Below are 20,587 nucleotides of genomic sequence, written 5' to 3' on the forward strand. Positions count from 1 at the left end.
AAATTAACTAGTCTTCTATATATTTATGGTTTAAAATATTTTATATAGCATGAAAATGATTTCTTTCATGAGCTGTGAAGTTATGTGAGCAAGGGCATGTTCTTTATTTTCTGTTTCAAATCTATGAGGTTTAAAAAATTATTTATTTCATTAAAATTTTTGCATTTATTAACTTACATATGCATACTATACTCTTTCAACCTTTTCTATGTCAAATGTTTAGCTCAATTTTCCGTTTGGTTTGTATTATATTATTCTAGATTTATTTGCAAGAGATTTGCTATTTTTTATTTCAAAAATATTTCCCAGCACCATTTATCCATTTTATTGAAGAGACTGTCTTTTTTCCACTGTATATTTTTTCATGTTATGTCGAAGATTATTTGACCATAGAGTTGAGGGTCCGTATCTGGGCTCTCTACTCTGTTCCACTGGTGTATGTGTCTGTTTTTATGCCAGTACCATGCTCTCTTAGTGATCACAGCTTTGTAGTAAAGCTTGAAATCAGGTAATGTGATGCCCCCAGTTTTATTTTTGTTTTTCAACATTTCCTTAGCAATTCGGAGTCTCTTCTGATTCCATACAAATTTTTGGATTATTTGCTCCAGGTCTTTGAAAAATAACTGGAATTTTGATCGGAATGACATTAAAAGTATAGATTGCATCCTTGTCGTGTTCCTGATTTCAATGGGAAGGCTGCAAGCTTTTTCCCATTGTGGATGATATTTGCTGTGGGTCTTTCATAGATAGATTTTATGAAGTTCAGGAATGCTCCCTCTATCCCCATACTTTGAAGCATTTTAATCAGGAATGGATGCTGGATTTTGTCAAATAAAGAGCTCCTCAAACTCAACACACACAAAACACATGATCATATAAAAAATGGGCAGAAGATATAAACAGACACTTCTCCAATGAAGACATACAAATGGCTATCAGACACATGAAAAAATGTTTATCGTCACTAGCCATCAGGGAGATTAAAATTAAAACCACATTGAGATACCACCTTACACCAGTTAGAATTGCCCAAATTAGCAAGACAGGAAACATGTGCTGGAGAGTATGTGGAGTATGTGGAGTGAAATAAGTCAAGCAGAGAGAGTCAATTATCCTATAGTTTCACTTATTTGGGGAGCATAACAAATAGCATGGAGGACAAGGGGAGTTGAGGGAAATTGGAAGGTGAACCATGAGAGACTATGGATTCTGAAAAACAATCTGTGGGGTTTGAAGGGGCGGGGGGTGGGAGGTTGGGGGAACCAGGTGGTGGGTATTAGAGAGGGCATGGATTGCATGGAACACTGGGTGTGGTGCAAAAACAATGAATAGTATTACGCTGAAAATTTAAAAAAAAAGAAAAAAGAAACAAAAACATTTCTTTGAACCAGTCTACTGATGTTCTATATTCTAATTTATTTATTTCTATTTGGATATTATTTCCTTTCATCTATTTTCCATGGAACAATTTTATATATATTTTAAAATAATTGACTTGAATGTTTATTAGTTCTTCTTCTCAATTTCACTTTTAATAAAAAAAGGTGCATAACATTATGAATTAACCTTTGAATATAATTCTAAATTATACACTTTCACTGCTTTCTAAACAGCTATTGATCATATATTTTTTTTCTTCACATGATATAATAGTATTTGGGGAGAGAGAATGTGTTTTGTTTGTTTTAAGGATTTAAGGGGAGCTCCCTGTTCCCCACTGAGCAGGGAGCCTGATGGGAGCTTGATCCCAGGACCCTGGCATCTAGGCCCTAGCCTAATGCAGACCCTTAAACAAAAACAGACGCTTAATTGAGCCACCCACGTTCCCCAGGAATGTGTTTTTTTAATAATGTTATTGGAGTTGTAAATTTAAACTTCTATTTATATCTAGTTTTATTCTATTATTTTCCACAAAATGTGGCTTTTTAATTTTCATTTTAAAACTGTATTTAAGTTTACATTGTTAGTATGTGACAAATACTACAAATGCTCAAAGAATTTTTGAGAAAGATATTTTTTGCTAGTAGGCTACAATGTATATAAATAAATAATACTAATATTTATTAGTTATACCAGTCAGATATTTCATATCCTTATTTGTTAACCTAGAAAAATTTACTGGGCGGTTTATCTCTGTTGGTCTTGTAATGATGTCTCTCGCAATAATTGTGTTTATGTCAGTTTCTCTTTGAATGTCTAAAAAGTTTTATTTGATTTTTTTCTGTTAGCATTGTTATTTATGTCATTGTTATTATAAAATGGTTATTTACTGACTTTTACTTCAAATTCCACTGTTAGTTACGACACTACCAATTTTTCCTGATTTTTAAAAATCTTTTGAAGTGATATTTAATCTTACTAAATTCCTTTTTGTCTCTTATTTTATTTTAGATGGGCCATAAAACATGAAGGGACTAATAAGCCAGGCCAGTGGAAACATTCCAGAGTTGAAAACCCACTCTGGAACAAGCTTACCTACATGTGGCCAGTTCTTCCCAGTGGACAACTTAATGAGGTTGTATCTTTAGTATAAGAGGTGGTTGTTGAGATTTTCTTTTAGGCCCAGTATGTGCTCAATTTTTTTTGAAAATTTCCATGAATCTTTTAAATTATATTTGTTAGATGCAAGAGATCAATTAATTCTGCTTTCGTACCAATTCATTAGAAAGATGTATTTAAGTCTCTCATTATGAAAATAACTTATTTCTTCTTGTAGTCTGTCAAATTCATTAGAAAGATGTATTTAAGTCTTTCATTATGAAAATGAACTTATTTCTTCTTGTAGTCTGTCAAATTTTACTTTATATATTTTGAAATTTAGTTCTTAGACACATACATATTTAGAAATATTATTTCTCCCTAGTGAATTGAAACTTTTATCATTATGTAGAGACTCTTCTATCTCTAGGAAAAAAATCTCAGTTATGCAATATTAATAGAAATAGGTCAGCTAATTATTATTATTATTTGCTTAATATATCTTCTTTCCATTCTTTTATTTCTATATTTTTATATCTTTCTGTTAGAATGGTCTCTAATAATCAGCAATAGTTAATATAAAAACAATTAGCTGACAAACTTTATCTCCAAACTAAAGGATTTGGTCTTGTCTATTTATTGCCTTAACAGATATATTTAGATTATTATTTGCTTTCTATTTGTCCTGCCTTTCCTATGTTTCTTTTTTTCTCATTCTTATGTTCTTTTAGATTGATTTTTTTTTTCTCTATGTTTGGGAAAAAAAATTCTACTAGTTTGGAAATTGTACACTCCATTTCAATTTTTTTTGTTATTACTTCTTTTCCACTCTTTTTTTGTTATTACTTTGAATGTTGCAGCTTGCATATGTAAATGATCAAAATCTAAAGTTAACAAATGTATTTACTCTTCTCCCAAATAATCAAGAACATTAGAAAACCTTAACTTCAATCACATGATTTGTAACAAGTGCTATTATTGTCATGAATTTTATCTTTTTGTATGTATGTATTTATTTATTTATATTATCATGTTCAATAAGCCAGCATATAGTTCATCATTAGTTTTGATGTAGTTTTCAACAATTCATTAGTTGCCTGTAACACCCAGCGCTTACCACCACACGTGCCCTTCTTAATACCCATCACCCAGCTACCCCATCCCCTCATCCCCTTCATTCTGTAACCCTCAGTTTGGATGTTGGAGTCCAGAGTCTCTCATGGTCTTTCTCCCTCTCTTATTTCTTCCCTTTCAGTTTTCCCTCCCTTTCCCTATGGTCCTTCATGCTATTCCTTATGTTGCACATATGAGTGAAAACGTATGATAGCTATCTTTCTCTGCTTGACTTATTTCACTTAGAATAATACCCTCCAGTTCCATCCATGCTTGATACAAATGGTGGGTATTCATCCATTCTGATGGCTGAGCAATATTGCTTTGTATAGCTCCATATATACAAAGCTACATATATATATATATATATATATATATATCTACATATATATCTACATATATATATATATATAAGCTACATATATACATATATCCTTGAAAGGGATCTTGGCACAAAACAAACACATTAATCAGTGGAACAGAATAGAGTCCCCTGAAATGGACCTTCAACTGTTCAGTCAACTAATCTTTGACAAATCAGGAAAGAATATCCAGTGGGAAAAAGACAGTCTTTTCAATAAATGGTGCTGGGAAAATTGGACATCCACATGCAGAAAAATAAAATCGGACCATTCTCTTACACCGTACACAAAAATAAACTCAAAATGGATGAAGGACCTAAATGTGGCACAGGAATCCATCAAAACCCTAGAGGAAAACATAGGCAATAACCTCCTTGACATTGGCCAGAGTGACCTCTTTTAAGACATGTCTCTAAAGGCAAAGGAAACAAAAGCAAAAATAAACTTTCAGGAATTCATCGAGATAAAAAGTTTTTGCATAGGAAAGGAAACAGTCAACAAAACTAAGAGGCAACCAAGGGAATGGGAGAAGATACTTACAAATGACATCACAGATAAAGGGCTGACATCAAAGATCTATAAAGAACCTCTCAAACTCAACACCCAAAAAACAAACAATCCAGTCAATAGATGGGCAGAAGACATGAACAGACACTTCTCCAAAGAAGACATACAAATGGCTAACAGACACATGAAAAATGTTCAACATCACTAGCCATCAGGGAAATACAAATCAAAACCACAATGAGATACCACCTTAGACCAGTTAGAATGGCCAAAATTAACAAGACAGGAAACAACAAGTGTTGGTGAGGATGTGGAGAAAGGGCAACCATCTTACACTGTTGTGGGAACGCAAGCTGGTACAGCCATTCTGGAAAATAGCATGGAGTTTCCTCAAGATGTTAAGAATTTTATTGTCTTAAAAGCGTCCACAAAATATTAAATTGTTATGGGTAGCAAATATTTATTTAGATTTGGCTCTGTTTTTCCTCTTTCTTATTATAATTCCTTTTTAAAAAAAATTTTTTTAATTTATTTGACACAGAGAGCCAGAGAGAACAAGCAGGGGGAACAGCAGAGGAAGGGGAAGCAGGCTCCCCAATGAGCAGAGAGCCTGATGCAGGACTTGATCCCAGGACTCTGGGATCATGACCTAAGCCAAAGACAGATGCTTAATGGACTGAGCCACTCCGACACCCCTTCTTATGTCTCATTTCTTCCACCTGTGATTACTTTCTTTCAACCTCATATACCTTTCTTTTAGTTATTTGTAGCAAACTCTTTCAGTTTTTACTTATATGAAATTGTCTTTTCCCTTCCTTTATATAAGGTATTTTCACATAGAAAATGAAAGATGTCATCACAGACTTCTAACATCCATTATTGCTATCTGGTAGTCATCTATCATTCTAATTGTTATTCCTTTGAAGGGTAATCTCTATTTTCTCTGACTGCTTTTAGAATCTTTCCTTTCCTTTGGTATTTTTGAGTTTCACCACAAAATGTCTGAGAGAGGATTTCTTTTTATTGTTCCTGTTTGGGGCTCCTGACTCTGTGGATTGTTATCATGCATCATTTCTGGAAATGTATCACCCATTTTCAAATATTCTCTCTCTTATATCCTCTCATTCCATTTTCACAGAAAACCCTGATTATGTGTAAGCTAAAGCTTCTTATTTTGACCTCCATATCTCTTAACCTCTTATATTTTTCACATCTTTGTCTGTTTATGGTACATTTTTGCATCATGCTTTCAGGCATATTTATTTCAGATAATTAATTTTCTCTTCATCTTTATCTCATGTGTTTTAAACAAGTGAGGGTCAGGGGTACCTGGGTTGCTCAGTGGGTTAAAGCCTCTGCTTTTGGCTCAGGTCATGATCCCAGGGTCTTATCATCCAGCCCTGCATCGGGCTCTCTGCTCAGAGGAGAGCCTGCTTCCTCTTCTCTCTCTGCATGACTCACCACCTACTTGTGAGCTCTCTCTCTATGTCAAATAAATAAATAAATAAATATCTTTAAAAAAAAAATACAACAACAAAACAAAAAATGAGTGAGGGTCAGCCTGTATTATGACACTCAATGAAGATTATTTTTCTCTTCTCTAAGAGAAAATGTTTGAGAAAGTCTAGTTTAGTTGCAGCCACCTGGAGGGTATTATTTCTGGTTTGCCTTTTCCATGAAATTTAGCCTGTGACTCTTGTTTTATGAGGAGTTTTCTGTTAGATCTCCCACCTTGGCTAGGCCCAGAAATTTGCCTCCTGTGTTCTTCCCCTGCAAGACCATGGAAATAGAAACTCAAGTTTATTGGGGTTTGTCAAATTTACTAAAAATAAAATCCAGTTTCAGGACTCCATTTACCTCTCTGGGTCCCTAGTATATTTTACTTTATTGCTATGTCAATGATGCACTCTAAAGATTTTTTAAAACGATTTTCTCCTGATTTTTTAGTTGTTTTGTCATGTTTTCTGGGTTCAATCAAGTTTTCTCTTTCCCCTTAAATCATAATTTCCTATGCCTCCTTGCTGATTAAATGAGTCTTAGCACTTTAGGAAAAAGATAGATGGAGTCTGAAACCAAGAAGTCATTACTTAGGCCCCAAAGATGTTCTTATATTTAGACTTACATTTAGATGTTCTTATATTTAGCAGTAAAGCAACAGTTTAGATAGCTGAGTTTCACTGAGTGAGAAAAGAGTTCTTCAAAATACCAGAGGCTCGGGGCGCCTGGGTGGCTCAGTGGGTTAAGCGGCTGCCTTCGGCTCAGGTCATGATCTCAGGGTCCTGGGATCTAGTCCCACATCGGGCTCTCTGCTCAGCAGGGGGCCTGCTTCCCTTCCTCTCTCTCTGCCTGCCTCTCTGCCTACTTGTGATCTCTCTCTGTCAAATGATTAAATAAAATCTTTAAAAATAAAAAAATACCAGAGGCTGAGGGTTGGGCACCCTGACCAGTGGCTAGGTGAATTATGTGTCTGAGATTTGGGTTTGTAACACTAGTGAAAACCAACATAGAGCCAAGGATAGAAACATGGCGCTGAGAGACCAATAGACCCAGAATAAGCCAAGGAAAAAAAAAAAAAAAAACCCCAAACTGTGAATTTCACTAACTGTAGATTTTTCTCCAGAGGTTCAGGAAAAACAGAGTCTAAAACAGAGAGAGCAGGCAGGATAATTTATACCTTTACTGGTAGTGGTCAGATGCCAGCAGGTTTCCCAGTGGCCAAAGACCACAAGAGGCACATACTTAGAGGCCTCGGAGGATCAAGGCCAAGTACTCATATAAAGACCATGGACCCCTATTCCAAGCGTATACAGTTTGTTGAATTTTCATCTACCAGAAACCACACTGGGAAGCAGAAGGGAGGAGGTATATTCCTTAAAAAAAAAAAAAAAAAAAAAAGTTCTGGTAAGAAATTTGAAACTTCAATTTGACTGAGTTTGTATACAAAAGGATATAGCTTAAAAAAAAACAAATAAAAAATGCTGTTTCAAGTTGGAAGAAACTGGAACACCTCTTATTGGAATATCAAGTTTTCACCATTCAGTGGAGTGGGAGGTAGACAGGGATGCTTCACAAGGAAGTATTCTTTCTTATATAGGAAAAGAGAAAAAATTATAATTATTGCAAATTTCATTGCAGATATTGTGCTTACATTTTCAAATTTCAGTATATAAATAAAGTAATTTGGTTAGTTAATTAAATGATGTATGGTAATTATATTAGGAAACCTAAGTTAACTTGGTTCCTTTAAAATTTACCATTAAAAAGGTACATTTTTGCTAATGACCTGAGATTTGACAACTAAATGGTCTTGGGAATAGAAATGGACTACTCCAAAGTTCTATTGCCATTCAAACAGAATAATAGCTTTTGGGTGGAGGGATAAGACTACCCCAACAAAACTCTGGTCCTCACTTTTAAACCAAGGGAAAGGACTAAGGCACTAAATTAGCTAAACTAAGACAAATAGACCATGTATTTCAAAATGACTCAGCCTGAGTACAGTTACTTCTTGCCATGTCTGAGGAAGAGAAGAAAATACTTACCAAGCAGGGAACTCAGATAGTTCTTACTCAGATACAATCTGTTTCATTTAAAGTCTGGATCCATTCTGTCTGAAGGAACCATATTTTCTTCCAGTCCTGTTTCTACAGAATGGATTTTTTTTAAGCAAAAAGATGGTATTATCAGTGTATAATGAAATGCAATTAAAGTTTTACTTGAAAGAACTTTCCAGGTAAATAAGCTGCAGTTAGGAAATGTGACCTTCATGTTGTGGGGATTCAGAACATTTCGGTCACTATAAGCATATGTATTAAATTTATTACAAATTTAATCTTCCAATATTAAGACTTAGCTAACCGTTATTTATAATTCTCTGCATCCTTGCCAACATCGGTTGTTTCCTGTGTTGTTGATCTTAGCCATTCTGACAGGTGTGAGGTGATATCTTCTTGTAGTTTTGATTTACATTTTCCTGATGATTAGTGGAGATGAACATCTCTTCATGTCTCTGTTGGCCATCTGTATGTCTTCTTTGGAGAAATGTCTGTTTATGTCTTCTGTTCACTTTCTAACTGGATTGTTTATTTTTGGGGGGGTGTTTTCTGGGTGTTTTAGAAGTTCTTTTTATATTTTGAATACTAACCCTTTATTAGATATGTTTGTAAATATCTTCTCCTATTCCATGGGTTGCCTTTCAGTTTTGTTGATTGTTTCCTTTGCTGTGCAAAAGCTCTTTGTTTTGATACAATCCCAATAATTTATTTTTGCTTTGTTTCTCTTACCTTAGGAGACATATCTAGAAAAAAGTTGCTACAGTTTATGTCAGAGAAGTTACTGCCTGTTCTCTCCTAGGGTTTCTATGGTTTCAGGTCTCACATTTAGGTCTTTAATCCATTTTGAATTTATTTTTGTGTTTGGTGTAAGAAAGGGGTCCAATTTCATTGTCTTGCATGTTGATGTCCAGTTTTTCCAACACCATTTGCTGGAGAGATTTTTTCCCTGTGGACAATCTTTCCTGCTTCGTTGAAGATTAATTAACCATATAGTTGTGGGTTTATTTATGGGTTTTCTGTTGTATTCCATGATCTGTGTGTCTATTTTTGTGTCAGTACCATACCATTTTGATCACTATGGCTTTGTAATATAACGTGAAGTCCAGAATTGTGATAACTCAAGCTTTGCTTTTCTTTTTCAAGATTGCTTTAGGTATTTAGGATCTTTTGGGGTTCTGTACAAATTTTAGGAACATTTGTTCTAGTTATGTGAAAAATGCTGTTTATATTTTGATAGGGAATACATTAAATGTGTAGATTGCTTCATGTAGTATAGAAATTTTAACAATGTTTGTTCTACCAATTCATGAGCATGGAACGTCTTTCAATTTCTTTGTGTCATCTTCAATTTCTTTCATCAGTGTTCTATAGTTTTCAGAGTACAGGTCTTTTACCTCTTTGGTTAGGTTTATTCCTAGGTATCTTATTATTCTGGTGCAATTTTAATTGGGATTATTTTCTTAATTTCTTTTTCTCCTGCTTTCTTATTAGTGTATAGAAATGCAACAGATTCCTGTTAATGAATTTTGTATCCTGTGGCTTTACTGAATTTACCAATTCTAGCAGATTTTTAAAAAGATTTTATGTATTTATTTGAGAGAGAGAGTAGCAAGAGAATACAAACAGGGGAGAAGCAGACTTGGGGAGCCTGACATGTGGCTTAATCTCAGAACCCTGGGACCATGACCTGAGCTGAAGGCAGATGCTTAACCAACTAAGACACACAGGCATCCCATTTCTAGCAGGTTTTTTGGTGCAGTATTTTAGGTTTTCTACGTAGAGTATTATGTCCTCCACAAACAGTGAAAGTTTTGCTTCTTCTGTATCAATTTGGGTAACTTTTATTTCTTTTTTTGTCTAATTGCTATGGCTAGGACTTCCAGTTAATGTGACAGCAGTTTTTTAATGAGAAGGCTATTCTGCCCCATCTCTCCCATTTATCCAGCTCTAGTTTCATGATCATTTATGTCTAAAACTCGTGCAAATGTTGATTTTCTCTGAAATGCTTAATATCTTTGTTGTAAAAGAGCTACAGGTAAGTTACCAACTTACTTCTTAAGTTACGCAAATCCATTCTTTCACCATCCCTTACATTAAGTGAAATCTTGATTAACTGGAACATCCCAAATGAAACTATATAATGAGTTTGTCATAACATATTTCTTTCCAGTAGTTCTAGTAAGGGAGAGTGGTCTGATGTTTCTCCATTCATAATAATAGATACATGTCTCTATAAACACTTTATGGTCTGCCCTTTGCAACTTAAATTCCATACAGGTAAATGGATCTCAGTGAAGGCCAGGAATATGGAAAAGCTTTATTAATTCAAATTTTGCTTGTTTAGAAATGTGATAAGTTAGCTTCATTGTATGCCATTGTTATGAACATGTTTACTAAACAAAATATTATATTATTATAAAGAAAAAAACACTAAACTGGCAAGGACTCTACTCATGAGATTTTTAAACATTTATGTATACTGCTTTCTCCTAATTAAATACAATTAATGTTATTTACTCACTGATTTCACAAACAAATTAGGACATTATATTTGGATGCATCTCAGAATATTTAATTTCCACAAGCTTCAGACTTTGTTTATAACTTATCTAAAGTGCCTTTTTTGTACTATATGATTGATTTTTCAATATAATTGTAAGATTCTAAAAACTTTTTGAGAAAATAAATTAGTAATTTTTTCATATTATACTAGCTTTTAAAAAATGGTCTCCTTTTCCATAAACGAATGGCCATGCATCTTGGTCTGTATTAGTCTAACAGGCCAGCATGTCTCCCGAACCCACCTGTAACTTCATCTTTGTCATGTCAGTTAGACACTGTTAGGACAGTAGAACAACCCCTGTAGTGATAGTCTGAGCTTTCTGCCTGTGTATTCTGAACTTCTTCTTCCTCTGGGTATTGGTACCCATATCCCCTTTAGGAAACTTCTTCCATTTATAGTTCACATGGATTGTGGTGTCTTTGCCTGAGCTCCTCAGAAGACAGAACCTGAGGGAAATGACTTATGTGCTACTCCCTTATTAGGATGCACAGTCTCAGGGATAAGCAGGAAAGGAAAGAGAGCCAATATAAGAATGTACTATCAATCTGTCCTCCAAGAAGCCATTTAAACAGTGATCTTCTGGAGGAGAAAAAAGAAAGAATTTATCTGTCAACTTCCATCTCTTTTAGGTCAAAGGTTTGCCCAAGTTTACACAACAAGAATGATGGGTCAAAAATTCAAATTCAGAAAGTCTAACTCTACAGCCCAAGCTCTTCGCCTCTTCACAGGATGCTCTTCTGAATGTTAGTCAGTGATAAGAGTGAAGAAGAAAATAGAAGCAAAGACTGGGTGTAGGGGATGTTGTAGGCAGCAGGAGAGGAAGGACAGGATTTGCAATTTTTGATTGACCTGGGAAGGCTTCATTGGTGATACTTGAGTAAAGATCTGTAAAACAAGCAGCTCTTTAGGGCAAGAGCATGCCAAGAATTGCAAAAAAACCTGAAATGGTGTCTTTGAGGAACAATGAGGTAATTATGGCAGCAGCAGTGTGAGTGAGGGAAAGAGCAGTGGGAGATAAGATGAGAGAGAAAAGTTTGGGTACAGATTCTGCAGAACCTTGTACACCATTTTAAACATTTAGCTCTTATTAATATGGGAAGCCATTGGAGGCTTTGGAGTCAGAAGTGATGTGCTCTGACTTAAACAATAGTAAGGTCATTGCGATAATGGAGTAGAAAGGGGCTGAGGTGGAAGTAGGAATAAGTAGTTAGAAGGGTTTTGCAATTTGTAGGTGAGAGAAACTAGTGGACCAGGGTGGTGGAGGTGATGAAGAGCAGATGGGTTGTAGATATATTTTGAAAGTAGAAGCAGGTTTTGCTGATTGATTATGTCAAAAACAAACAAATAAATAAATAGAAAAAGCCTTATATTGAGAAATCTAAATAGACATTTTAACTCATGAGACAAAGAAGAAATCATGATGAACATCTAAAAAGGAAATACTGTAGTGCTCGTTTCGGCAGCACATATACTAAAAAGGAAATACTGTATTTACAATCAAAGCAAAATGTGTGAGATACAGCTAAAGCATACTTGAAGGAAATGTATGAACTTAAAATACTTAAATTACAAAAGAAAAAAGGCTAAAAATAATGTGTTAAGCTTCCAATTTGAAAGGTTAGGAAATAATAGCAAAATCAACTCAAAGAATTAAAAAGAAGGAAATAGGAATTATAAGAACAGAAACTGATACAATATTTGATACATACAAAACAGAATCAACAAAGTAAAAAACTCATTTTGAAAACATTAATAAAATGGATATATCTGGCTACACTGATTAAGAAAGAAATGGTAAAGGTAAATAATACTAAAAATAAAGGAAAGATAAAAATATAGATACTGAGAGATTAAGAAGATAATAAGGATTAGTAACTTTGTGCTAATAAATATTATAATTTAGATAAATAGAATGGTCAAGTTCACACACTTAAGGAACTTAGGATGGAATCAAGATTCATTATGGAATGACTCTTCCGTAAGGAAGCCCATAATTGTAGAAGAAACAGAATCAATAGTTAAAATCTCCCCACAAAGAGAACACCAATATCAAATGGTTTTATTGGCAAATTCTACCAAAGGTATAAGTAGCAAGTTTTTCAGAATAAAAAAAGAAGCAACAGTTTCTAACTCATTTTTTGAAGCTGGGATAAACTTAATACTAAACCTTGACAAGGTGCATATAAGAAATAGAATGTTAATTTCATTTATGAACATACATGTAAAAATCCTAAAGAAAACAGTAACAAGTTGAATTCAGCAATCTATAAAACAAGATAATACATTGTGACCAATTTGGATTGGTCCAGGAATGCATATTAGTTTAACATCTCAAAAAAATCAATTAATATCATTAACACATAGCCAGTGAAAGGATAAATAATCATATGAGCACATCTCAATAAATGCAGAAAATAGACCCTTCCGTGATTCAGTGGACATTCAAGAAAAAAATCTTAACAAAATAAGATTGATAGGAAGCTCTGCAGAACATTTATATCCCACACAGACTGTTAGAAATGTATATGAAATATCAAAGGGCTAATAAGAGCCATTTTCCAAAGAACAACAAGGTGGGGTAGTTGCCCTATTAGATATCAAACTTTAATAGATATAAATGTATTATAATCAAGGCAGCATTGTACTGCGCATGGTAGGGAAATCAACAATTGAAGAGAATAGAGTGCATAGAAACAGATGTACACTTATATGGAATTGTGATATTTTATAGAGTGGTCATTGCAGTGGGGAATTAACTGCTTCCAGAACAATTGTTTTGCAGATAGAAAAAAATGAAACAATTGAGACCTTGGCTTAACAACATCGTCTCTGATCATCTGTTCCTTCATTTACACTTCTTCCACAAATATTTATTTTTGTGACTGGCCATACCATCCACCCAGTTGCTCAAACTACAAACCTGGGAACAATTAACACTTCCCTCTCTTTATCCCTGTCCTTTTACTTACGTTTCCTTTACTGCCCTAACCCCTATGGAGACTTCAGCTCCACTACATGGCATTTCTTTTTTTTTTCTTTTTTTAATTTTTAATTTTTTATTAACTTATAATGTATTATTAGCCCCCGGGGTCCAGGTCTATGAATCACCAGGTTTACACACTTCACAGCACTCACCACAGCACATACCTTCCCCAATGTCCATAACCCCACTACCCTCTCCCCACATCCCTCCCCCGGGGCAGCCCTCAGTTTGTTTTGTGAGATTAAGAGTCTCTTATGGTTTGTCTTCCTCCCGATCCCATCTTGTTTCATTTATTCTTTTCGTATCCCCCAAGCCCCCCACATTGCATCTCCACTTCCTCATATCAGGGAGATCATAAGGTAATTGTCTTTCTCTGATTGACTTATTTCGCTAAGCATAATACCCTCTAGTTCTATCCACATCATCGCAAATGGCAAGATTTCATTTCTTTTGATGGCTGCATAGTATTCCATTGTATATATATATCACATCTTCTCTATCCATTCATCTGTTGATGGACATCTAGGTTCTTTCCATAATTTGGCTATTGTGGACATTGCTGCTATAAACATTTGGGTGTACATGCCCCTTTGGATCACTACATTTGTATCTTAAGGGTAAATACCCAGTAGTGCAATTGCTGGGTTGTAGGGTAGCTCTATTTTCAACTTTTTGAGAAACCTCCATTCTGTTTTCCAGAGTGGTTGCACTAGCTTGCATTCCCACCAACAGTGTAGGAGGGTTCTCCTTTCTCCGCAACCTTGCCAGCATCTGTCATTTCCTAACTTGTTAATTTTAGCCATTCTGACTGGTGTGAGGTGGTATCATATTGTGGTTTTGATTTGTATTTCCCTGATGCTGAGTGATGTAGAGCTCTTTTCCTGTGTCTGTTGGCCATTTGGTGGATGTCTTCTTTGCAGAAATGCATGAAATTCATGCATTTGCAGAAATTCTTCTCATGAAATTCTTCATGTCCTCTGTCCATTTCTTGATTGGATTATTTGTTCTTCGGGTGTTGAGTTTGCTAAGCTCTTTATAGATTTTGGATACTAGCCCTTTATCTGATATGTCATTTGCAAACATCTTCTCCCATTCTGTCAGTTGTCTTTTGGTTTTGTTAACTGTTTTCTTTGCTGTGCAAAAGCTTTTGATCTTGAAGTCCCAATAGTTCATTTTTGCCCCTTGGCGATGTTCCTAGGAAGAAGCTGCTGCACCTGAGGTAAAAGAGGTTGCTGCCTATGTTCTCCTCAAGGATTTTGATGGATTCATTTCTCACATTTAGGTCCTTCATCCATTTTGAGTCTATTTTCATTATACTGCATTTCTAAGTTAAGTTCTTCTCCTCTGTCATCATGTCATACCCAGTACTCTGTTGCTATTGTATTTATAGTACTGTAATTGCCAGTTTATTTCTGAGTAAATTTCTGAAGATTTGCTGGAAATTCATTGTAGAAGAGTATTCTGTCTAGTTCAGTTTTATTTCCAGTGTCTACCACTGTGCCTGGAATATAGTAAACCATCAACTGATATTTAGAAAATGCATAAATAAATAAATAAATAAATAAATGAAAGAAAGATACACAGTAAGTGAGTTCTGCAACTAAAACATAGGAGATTGGTCTAAGTTCTTTTGCCATCTCATTTTGGTTTTTGGAGAGTTCCTCAAATGTATTCTTCTTTGCCAAATAGATCTAGTTTAAGATAATACTACATCAGGCTATGATAAAACCACTGTTCATAATTCTCCACATTGATTAAAGATACTTCACATACAAGCAAAAATATCCCAAGCTAATTCGGTTTTATCTTTTTAGAATGTTGATTCTCTGAAAGGAACTAAGTCTTCTATGTTGTGACACAACACAGGTTTTACACACATTTAAAAAAACTACTAATCTTAAAATTGTTCATTTTTAATTAAATGAGACATCTATTAGAATTGTCTGGAACATCTTAGATGATCCCCAATACATTTTTTGATGCATGAATGAAAAATTAAAGGTTTAAGTTATGTGGTTAATTTATTTTTTATATCTAGAAATGACTGTTCTTGCTTATCATCACATTATTGTTATTTCTTTCTGAAGGAGTTTGATTGGCCAATAGAAGGACTGCTTATTCCAAACAGTCCTCCCATGAAGAAATCTATCTGTAAGACCCCAGAGCTGTGTGTCCCTGTGAGGCTCAGAGTTCTACGGAATGGAGACAAGAATAAAAACAGAGCCTTTGTTATAGTTGGTCCAGACATCTCACCTGGACGGAAAATACAGTAAGAACATTTTGTTCATCCTTCTCATTTCTAATTTGTACAAATTTTTGTCTTCTCTATGGATGTGTTTCTGGGAGAATTCTGTGTTTATTTTTAAAAAGGGATCCCAAGGTGCCTGGGTGGCTCCATTGGTTAAGCAACTCTTAATTTTGATTGAAGTTATGATCTCAGGGATGTAGGGTCCTAGGATCAAGCACTGCCTCAATCTCCTCACTCACTGGGGAATCTGCTTGAGATTCTCTCTCTCTTCCTCTCCCTTTGCTCCTCCCTCTATTCACTCTTTCTCTTAAATAAATAAGTAAATCTTTAAAATAAATAAATATACAAATTAATTTTAAAAAGGGCTCCCATGTTGATATTTGGAGATAAAAATACAAACTGAGATTTAATTAAAACTTGTCAGGAACTTAATTTTAACTCTTCTGGTTGAAGCTAAGCACAGGAGAAAATAATGAGTTAGAAATGGGTAATTCAGATATAAAAAAAGTTCTGGGATCAACGTCTATTTTGAATTAGCATTTTGCTTGAGTTTTATTAATGTGTTTCAAAATAACTGAATTCATAAATTGCTTCTTACAGATTCTATAATTCCTTATTTAAATTATTATTGTACATTATTATTTACATTCAGATCTTTGGGATATTTAACAAGTGAATATAGTTCTCAAAATATAACTTCATGTAATTTATTTCTCTGCCTTGGAATAACATTTTAAAAGCTTATCATTCTAGAAAAACATCAATCTGCTCTTTAGCTTATGTTATAAGTTGGCATAAAATCTTCCCATGCAGCCAGAATTTCTCCAATATTGGAGAAAAATCACTTGCTGTATTTTCATTACAATTTATGACAAAAGAAATCGCAGACCAGTGCAAAGCTGTAATGTAAAGAATGAGTTAAATACATTGTTTCTCATATTATTAGCAGTGATGTTAATGTTACCTCCTGACCTTTCTTTTGAGATGTTTAGAATATTTGAGGCTGCTGATAATCGTTTAATATTACTTTCTTCACATTGATTAAATATACTTCATACATCGCTGAACAATGAGTAACATTCAGATCGGCTGTCCACTGAACTGCCTGTAAAGATGATAAAGTAAAATATTAATCTTGAAAGTAAAGTCAAGCCTGAAATTGAAATCTTTGACGCATACATTTCATAATTAGCTCGTTCTGCTGAATGTAAAATGTGAGGGTAATGCCCTTAAAGTAGCATATATGACTTTTTAACATCCAAAGTTAATAAATAATTTTTGTCCCTTCCTCCATTTATTGTTTCACACTATATCTTTCACTGGGGCTCAAAATTATATACAGATTTTATCTTTTCCCATTAATGTTTTATTTATTTATTTATTTATTTATTTGACACAGAGAGAGAGAGAATCACAAATCAGCAGAGAGACAGGCAGAGAGAGGGGGAAGCAGGCTCCCCGCTGAGCAGAGAGTCCGATGCGGGGCTCAATCCCAGGACACTAGGATCATGACCTGAGCTGAAGGCAGAGGCTTTAACTGAGCCACCTAGGCAACCCCCATTAATGTTTTAAAATGCATAGTTCAATCAGGTAATCCAAACAGAATTTGAGAGATTTGTTAATTTGGACAACAGTTCCACCAGAAAGTGTGTGAAACCCTCTGATCATGGAATGGTTTGCCCTAATTAATTAAGTATTCACTTTGTTCACTACATGAATTAATTTTTCCCCCCAAATTAAAGTACGCTGGCATATACTTGACATTAAACTCTTCTAAAGATACATTATTTTTTCTTGGTCATTTCAGAAAATTTTCTACAGAATCAATAGCATTGTTTGGCCCAGAGCTGTATGTAAATACTGGTTAACAGAAGGTTCAAATGGGAAGAGTTTTGGCTAACATTACAGGGCAGCTGCATTTCCCAGTTCCAGAGGACACTTTTCACATTATATTCTATACAAACAGCATCCCAGAGTTGTGCAAAGTAGAAGTCCTGCTGTGCTACTTTTCATATAGCCAAGCTAAATATTTTCTCTTTCAGAAGAAATAAATGCTAATGACAGGAAGGAGTACATTACTTGTATTAACTTGAAACTTGTTTGTAAGAAGAAAGATAGCTGGGCTATTTCGTGTCTTTACAAGCAAAATCAAGCTAGAATGATGAAGTACAGATCCATTTTAACCAAATGTTGCCCTGGTTGCATGCTGTCCTTTAGTTGCATAATGATTCATTCTAGACAGTTTTAAGGGAAATTTGTTGTTGCTGCTTCCTCTATCTACAAAGCCAAAGGGAGATCAGATATCATTTGTTTGTGATTTAGCCGATCATTACTCTTGGTGAGTAACAAGATCTTGTCAGTTAGTCTTGAACAGCGGCTGTCAAATTCAAATAAATTAAAACCATTGTGATTTCCAGGTGAATTTCATCTCTCAGAATAGCAGGTTAAACAAGGAGAATTTTATTAGTGACATTTTAAGGAATTGTAAGAGGAAAGGCTCAATATGTAGCTATGTGATAAAGTTTATATTTTTACATAATTTTAACGAGTAAGTTATTACTAAGTTATGATCCCTGGACTCTCGTAAGCACCTAACTATAGCTTTTAAGGCCCTTTGTGAGCTGTTCCTGCTTATTTTTCTAGTTCTATCTCTTATCAACACTCTCTCCAATTCCCACTCCTGAACCCCTGCCACTCATCAATACCTTCCATCTGCCTTAAAATAATAGAGGTGTTCTGAGAATGAGTTCGTACTTCGTTTCTTGATGATGACACTACTCACCCCTGAATAAGCTGAAGCTTCTATGTTCCCCATTGCTCTGAGCATGTGGGTTTTTCACCAGCATAACTCCTACCACTCTGTGTTGTGATTATCTGTTTATGTTTCTGCCCATGAGACAGGACAGCAGTGATGTGTTATTCATCCATATATGTGCTTTCTGCTATGGTCTGGTCATGGAAACAGACAAAATGTGTGTCCTCGTTAATCAAGGCACTAAGCCATTTTATTTACCACAGGATATAGGGCCCACAATAGGCCCTAAATTAGTGCTTATTGAATTTATTTATTTATTCACTACACTTGATTACCATTTTTTGTGAGTGAATAACTATATTTGACCTTTTTTTTAATTCAATAAAATACAGAGATTCTAAAAATACTCCAGATAATTTTCTAACTTGAAAATTTGAGCAGATACATATTCCAATTAAGCATTTTTTCTATGATCATTATTTTTTTAAATTTTTTAATTAACATACAATGTATTATTAGCCCCAGAGGTACAGGTGTGTGAATCACCAGGTTTACACACTTCACAGCATTCACCATGGCACATACCTTCCCCAGTGTCCATAACCCAACCACCCTGTCTCTATCCCCTTCCCCACCGCAACCCTCAGTTTGTTTTGTGAGATGGAGTCTCTTATTTGTATGACTATTATTTTTTTAAAGATTTTATTTATTTATTTGACAGAGAGAGACAACAAGAGAGGGAACACAAACAAGGGGAGTCGGAGAGGGAGAAGCAGGCTTCCCGCTGAGCAGGGAGCCCAATGTGGGGCTCGATCCCAGGACTCTGGGATCATGACCTGAGCCCAAGGCAGATGCTTAATGACTAGCCACCCAAGCACCCCTCTATGACCATTATTAATCACTTTACTGTTTAAAAATTTTTAGGTTTGGATTAATAACCTAAATAATATGTGAATAAACATATGAATATGAACAATATATAAAAAAAACAGGCAAAATGAATGTAATCTCTGCAATTTCTTTAAAACTGATAAATCCACACCTCAGAATGTTCAGCATTTTTCAGAGGATTAAAATACTGAAAATTCATTTTCTTATATAACTTGTTCATAGTATAAATGTTTATAAACACAATTTAATTGCAATAGTTTTTGAAGTCCTTTTTTAAATGTTTATTTTTTAAATATTTTATTTATTCATTTATTTTTAGAGAGAGAGAAGAGAGTGGGCAGAGGGGCAGAGGGAAAAGGAGAGAGAGAATCCCAAGCACACTCTGCATTGAGTATGGAGACCTACCAGGGTTCTCAGGACCCTGACGTCACCACCTCAACCAAAATCAAGAGTCAGACAGTTAACAGACTGACCCACCCAGACACCCCTGAAATCCTCTTTTTTTTTTTTTTTTTTAAGGAGACATTTTATTTTAGGACAAATAATAATAAGTTAAAACCTTGTGATTCTTTCGTGTATGTAAAGATAAAAGCTAATTGATAACATATACTGACATATCAGTCAAATCTTGGACCATTTGTTTCAGAAATGTTGACGTTAAAAGGGAAAAGAACGTGAAAAACCACATTACTAACTATTTTGAAACAGAAACAACCCAGACTGAATTTCACCAACTTTTGGAGAGGTAAATACTTAGTATCTTAAATGCAAAGATGTTTTCCATTCTAGTGCCTGAATAATTATATATATATTATTCATATAACTCTCTCTATATATATATAATTATATATAACACACAATACAAAATACATATGTATCTGCATAAGAAAAATGTTGTTAATACAATGATTTTGGAGTTTTTAATCTGTGAAATATATAAGCTGTGTGAATTTATGATATCAGTGCTAATTAATAAATTTTTGCCCCAAATGTCAAAGGCTGGCAATTTCCCTTAGCTCCTGAAATACCAACTCTGTAAATATAAACTATTCCCATTAAAAAAAAAATCACAATTGTATAGCACTTTTCTTTGGTTTACATCTGTTTGAATTGAAATCAGTACTTATCTACTT

The 20,587-nt window shown here is 34.6% G+C and overlaps 1 protein-coding gene across 4 annotated transcripts in view; it reads left to right on the top strand.

The window, feature by feature from the left end:
- The window catches only part of DCDC1 (doublecortin domain containing 1), a 440,084-nt gene that overhangs the window by 346,878 nt on the left and 72,619 nt on the right, over positions 1-20,587 (top strand). For all 4 annotated transcript variants that reach the window (XM_059406535.1, XM_059406544.1, XM_059406519.1 and 1 more), the window contains 3 exons: positions 2,392-2,515; positions 15,648-15,829; positions 20,101-20,199. In XM_059406535.1, coding sequence (XP_059262518.1) covers positions 2,392-2,515; positions 15,648-15,829; positions 20,101-20,199 — 405 coding nt within the window. The remainder of the gene's footprint in view (positions 1-2,391; positions 2,516-15,647; positions 15,830-20,100; positions 20,200-20,587) is intronic.

The sequence above is a fragment of the Mustela nigripes genome, chromosome 1 (assembly GCF_022355385.1).
Source record: "Mustela nigripes isolate SB6536 chromosome 1, MUSNIG.SB6536, whole genome shotgun sequence".
NCBI lineage: Eukaryota > Metazoa > Chordata > Mammalia > Carnivora > Mustelidae > Mustela > Mustela nigripes.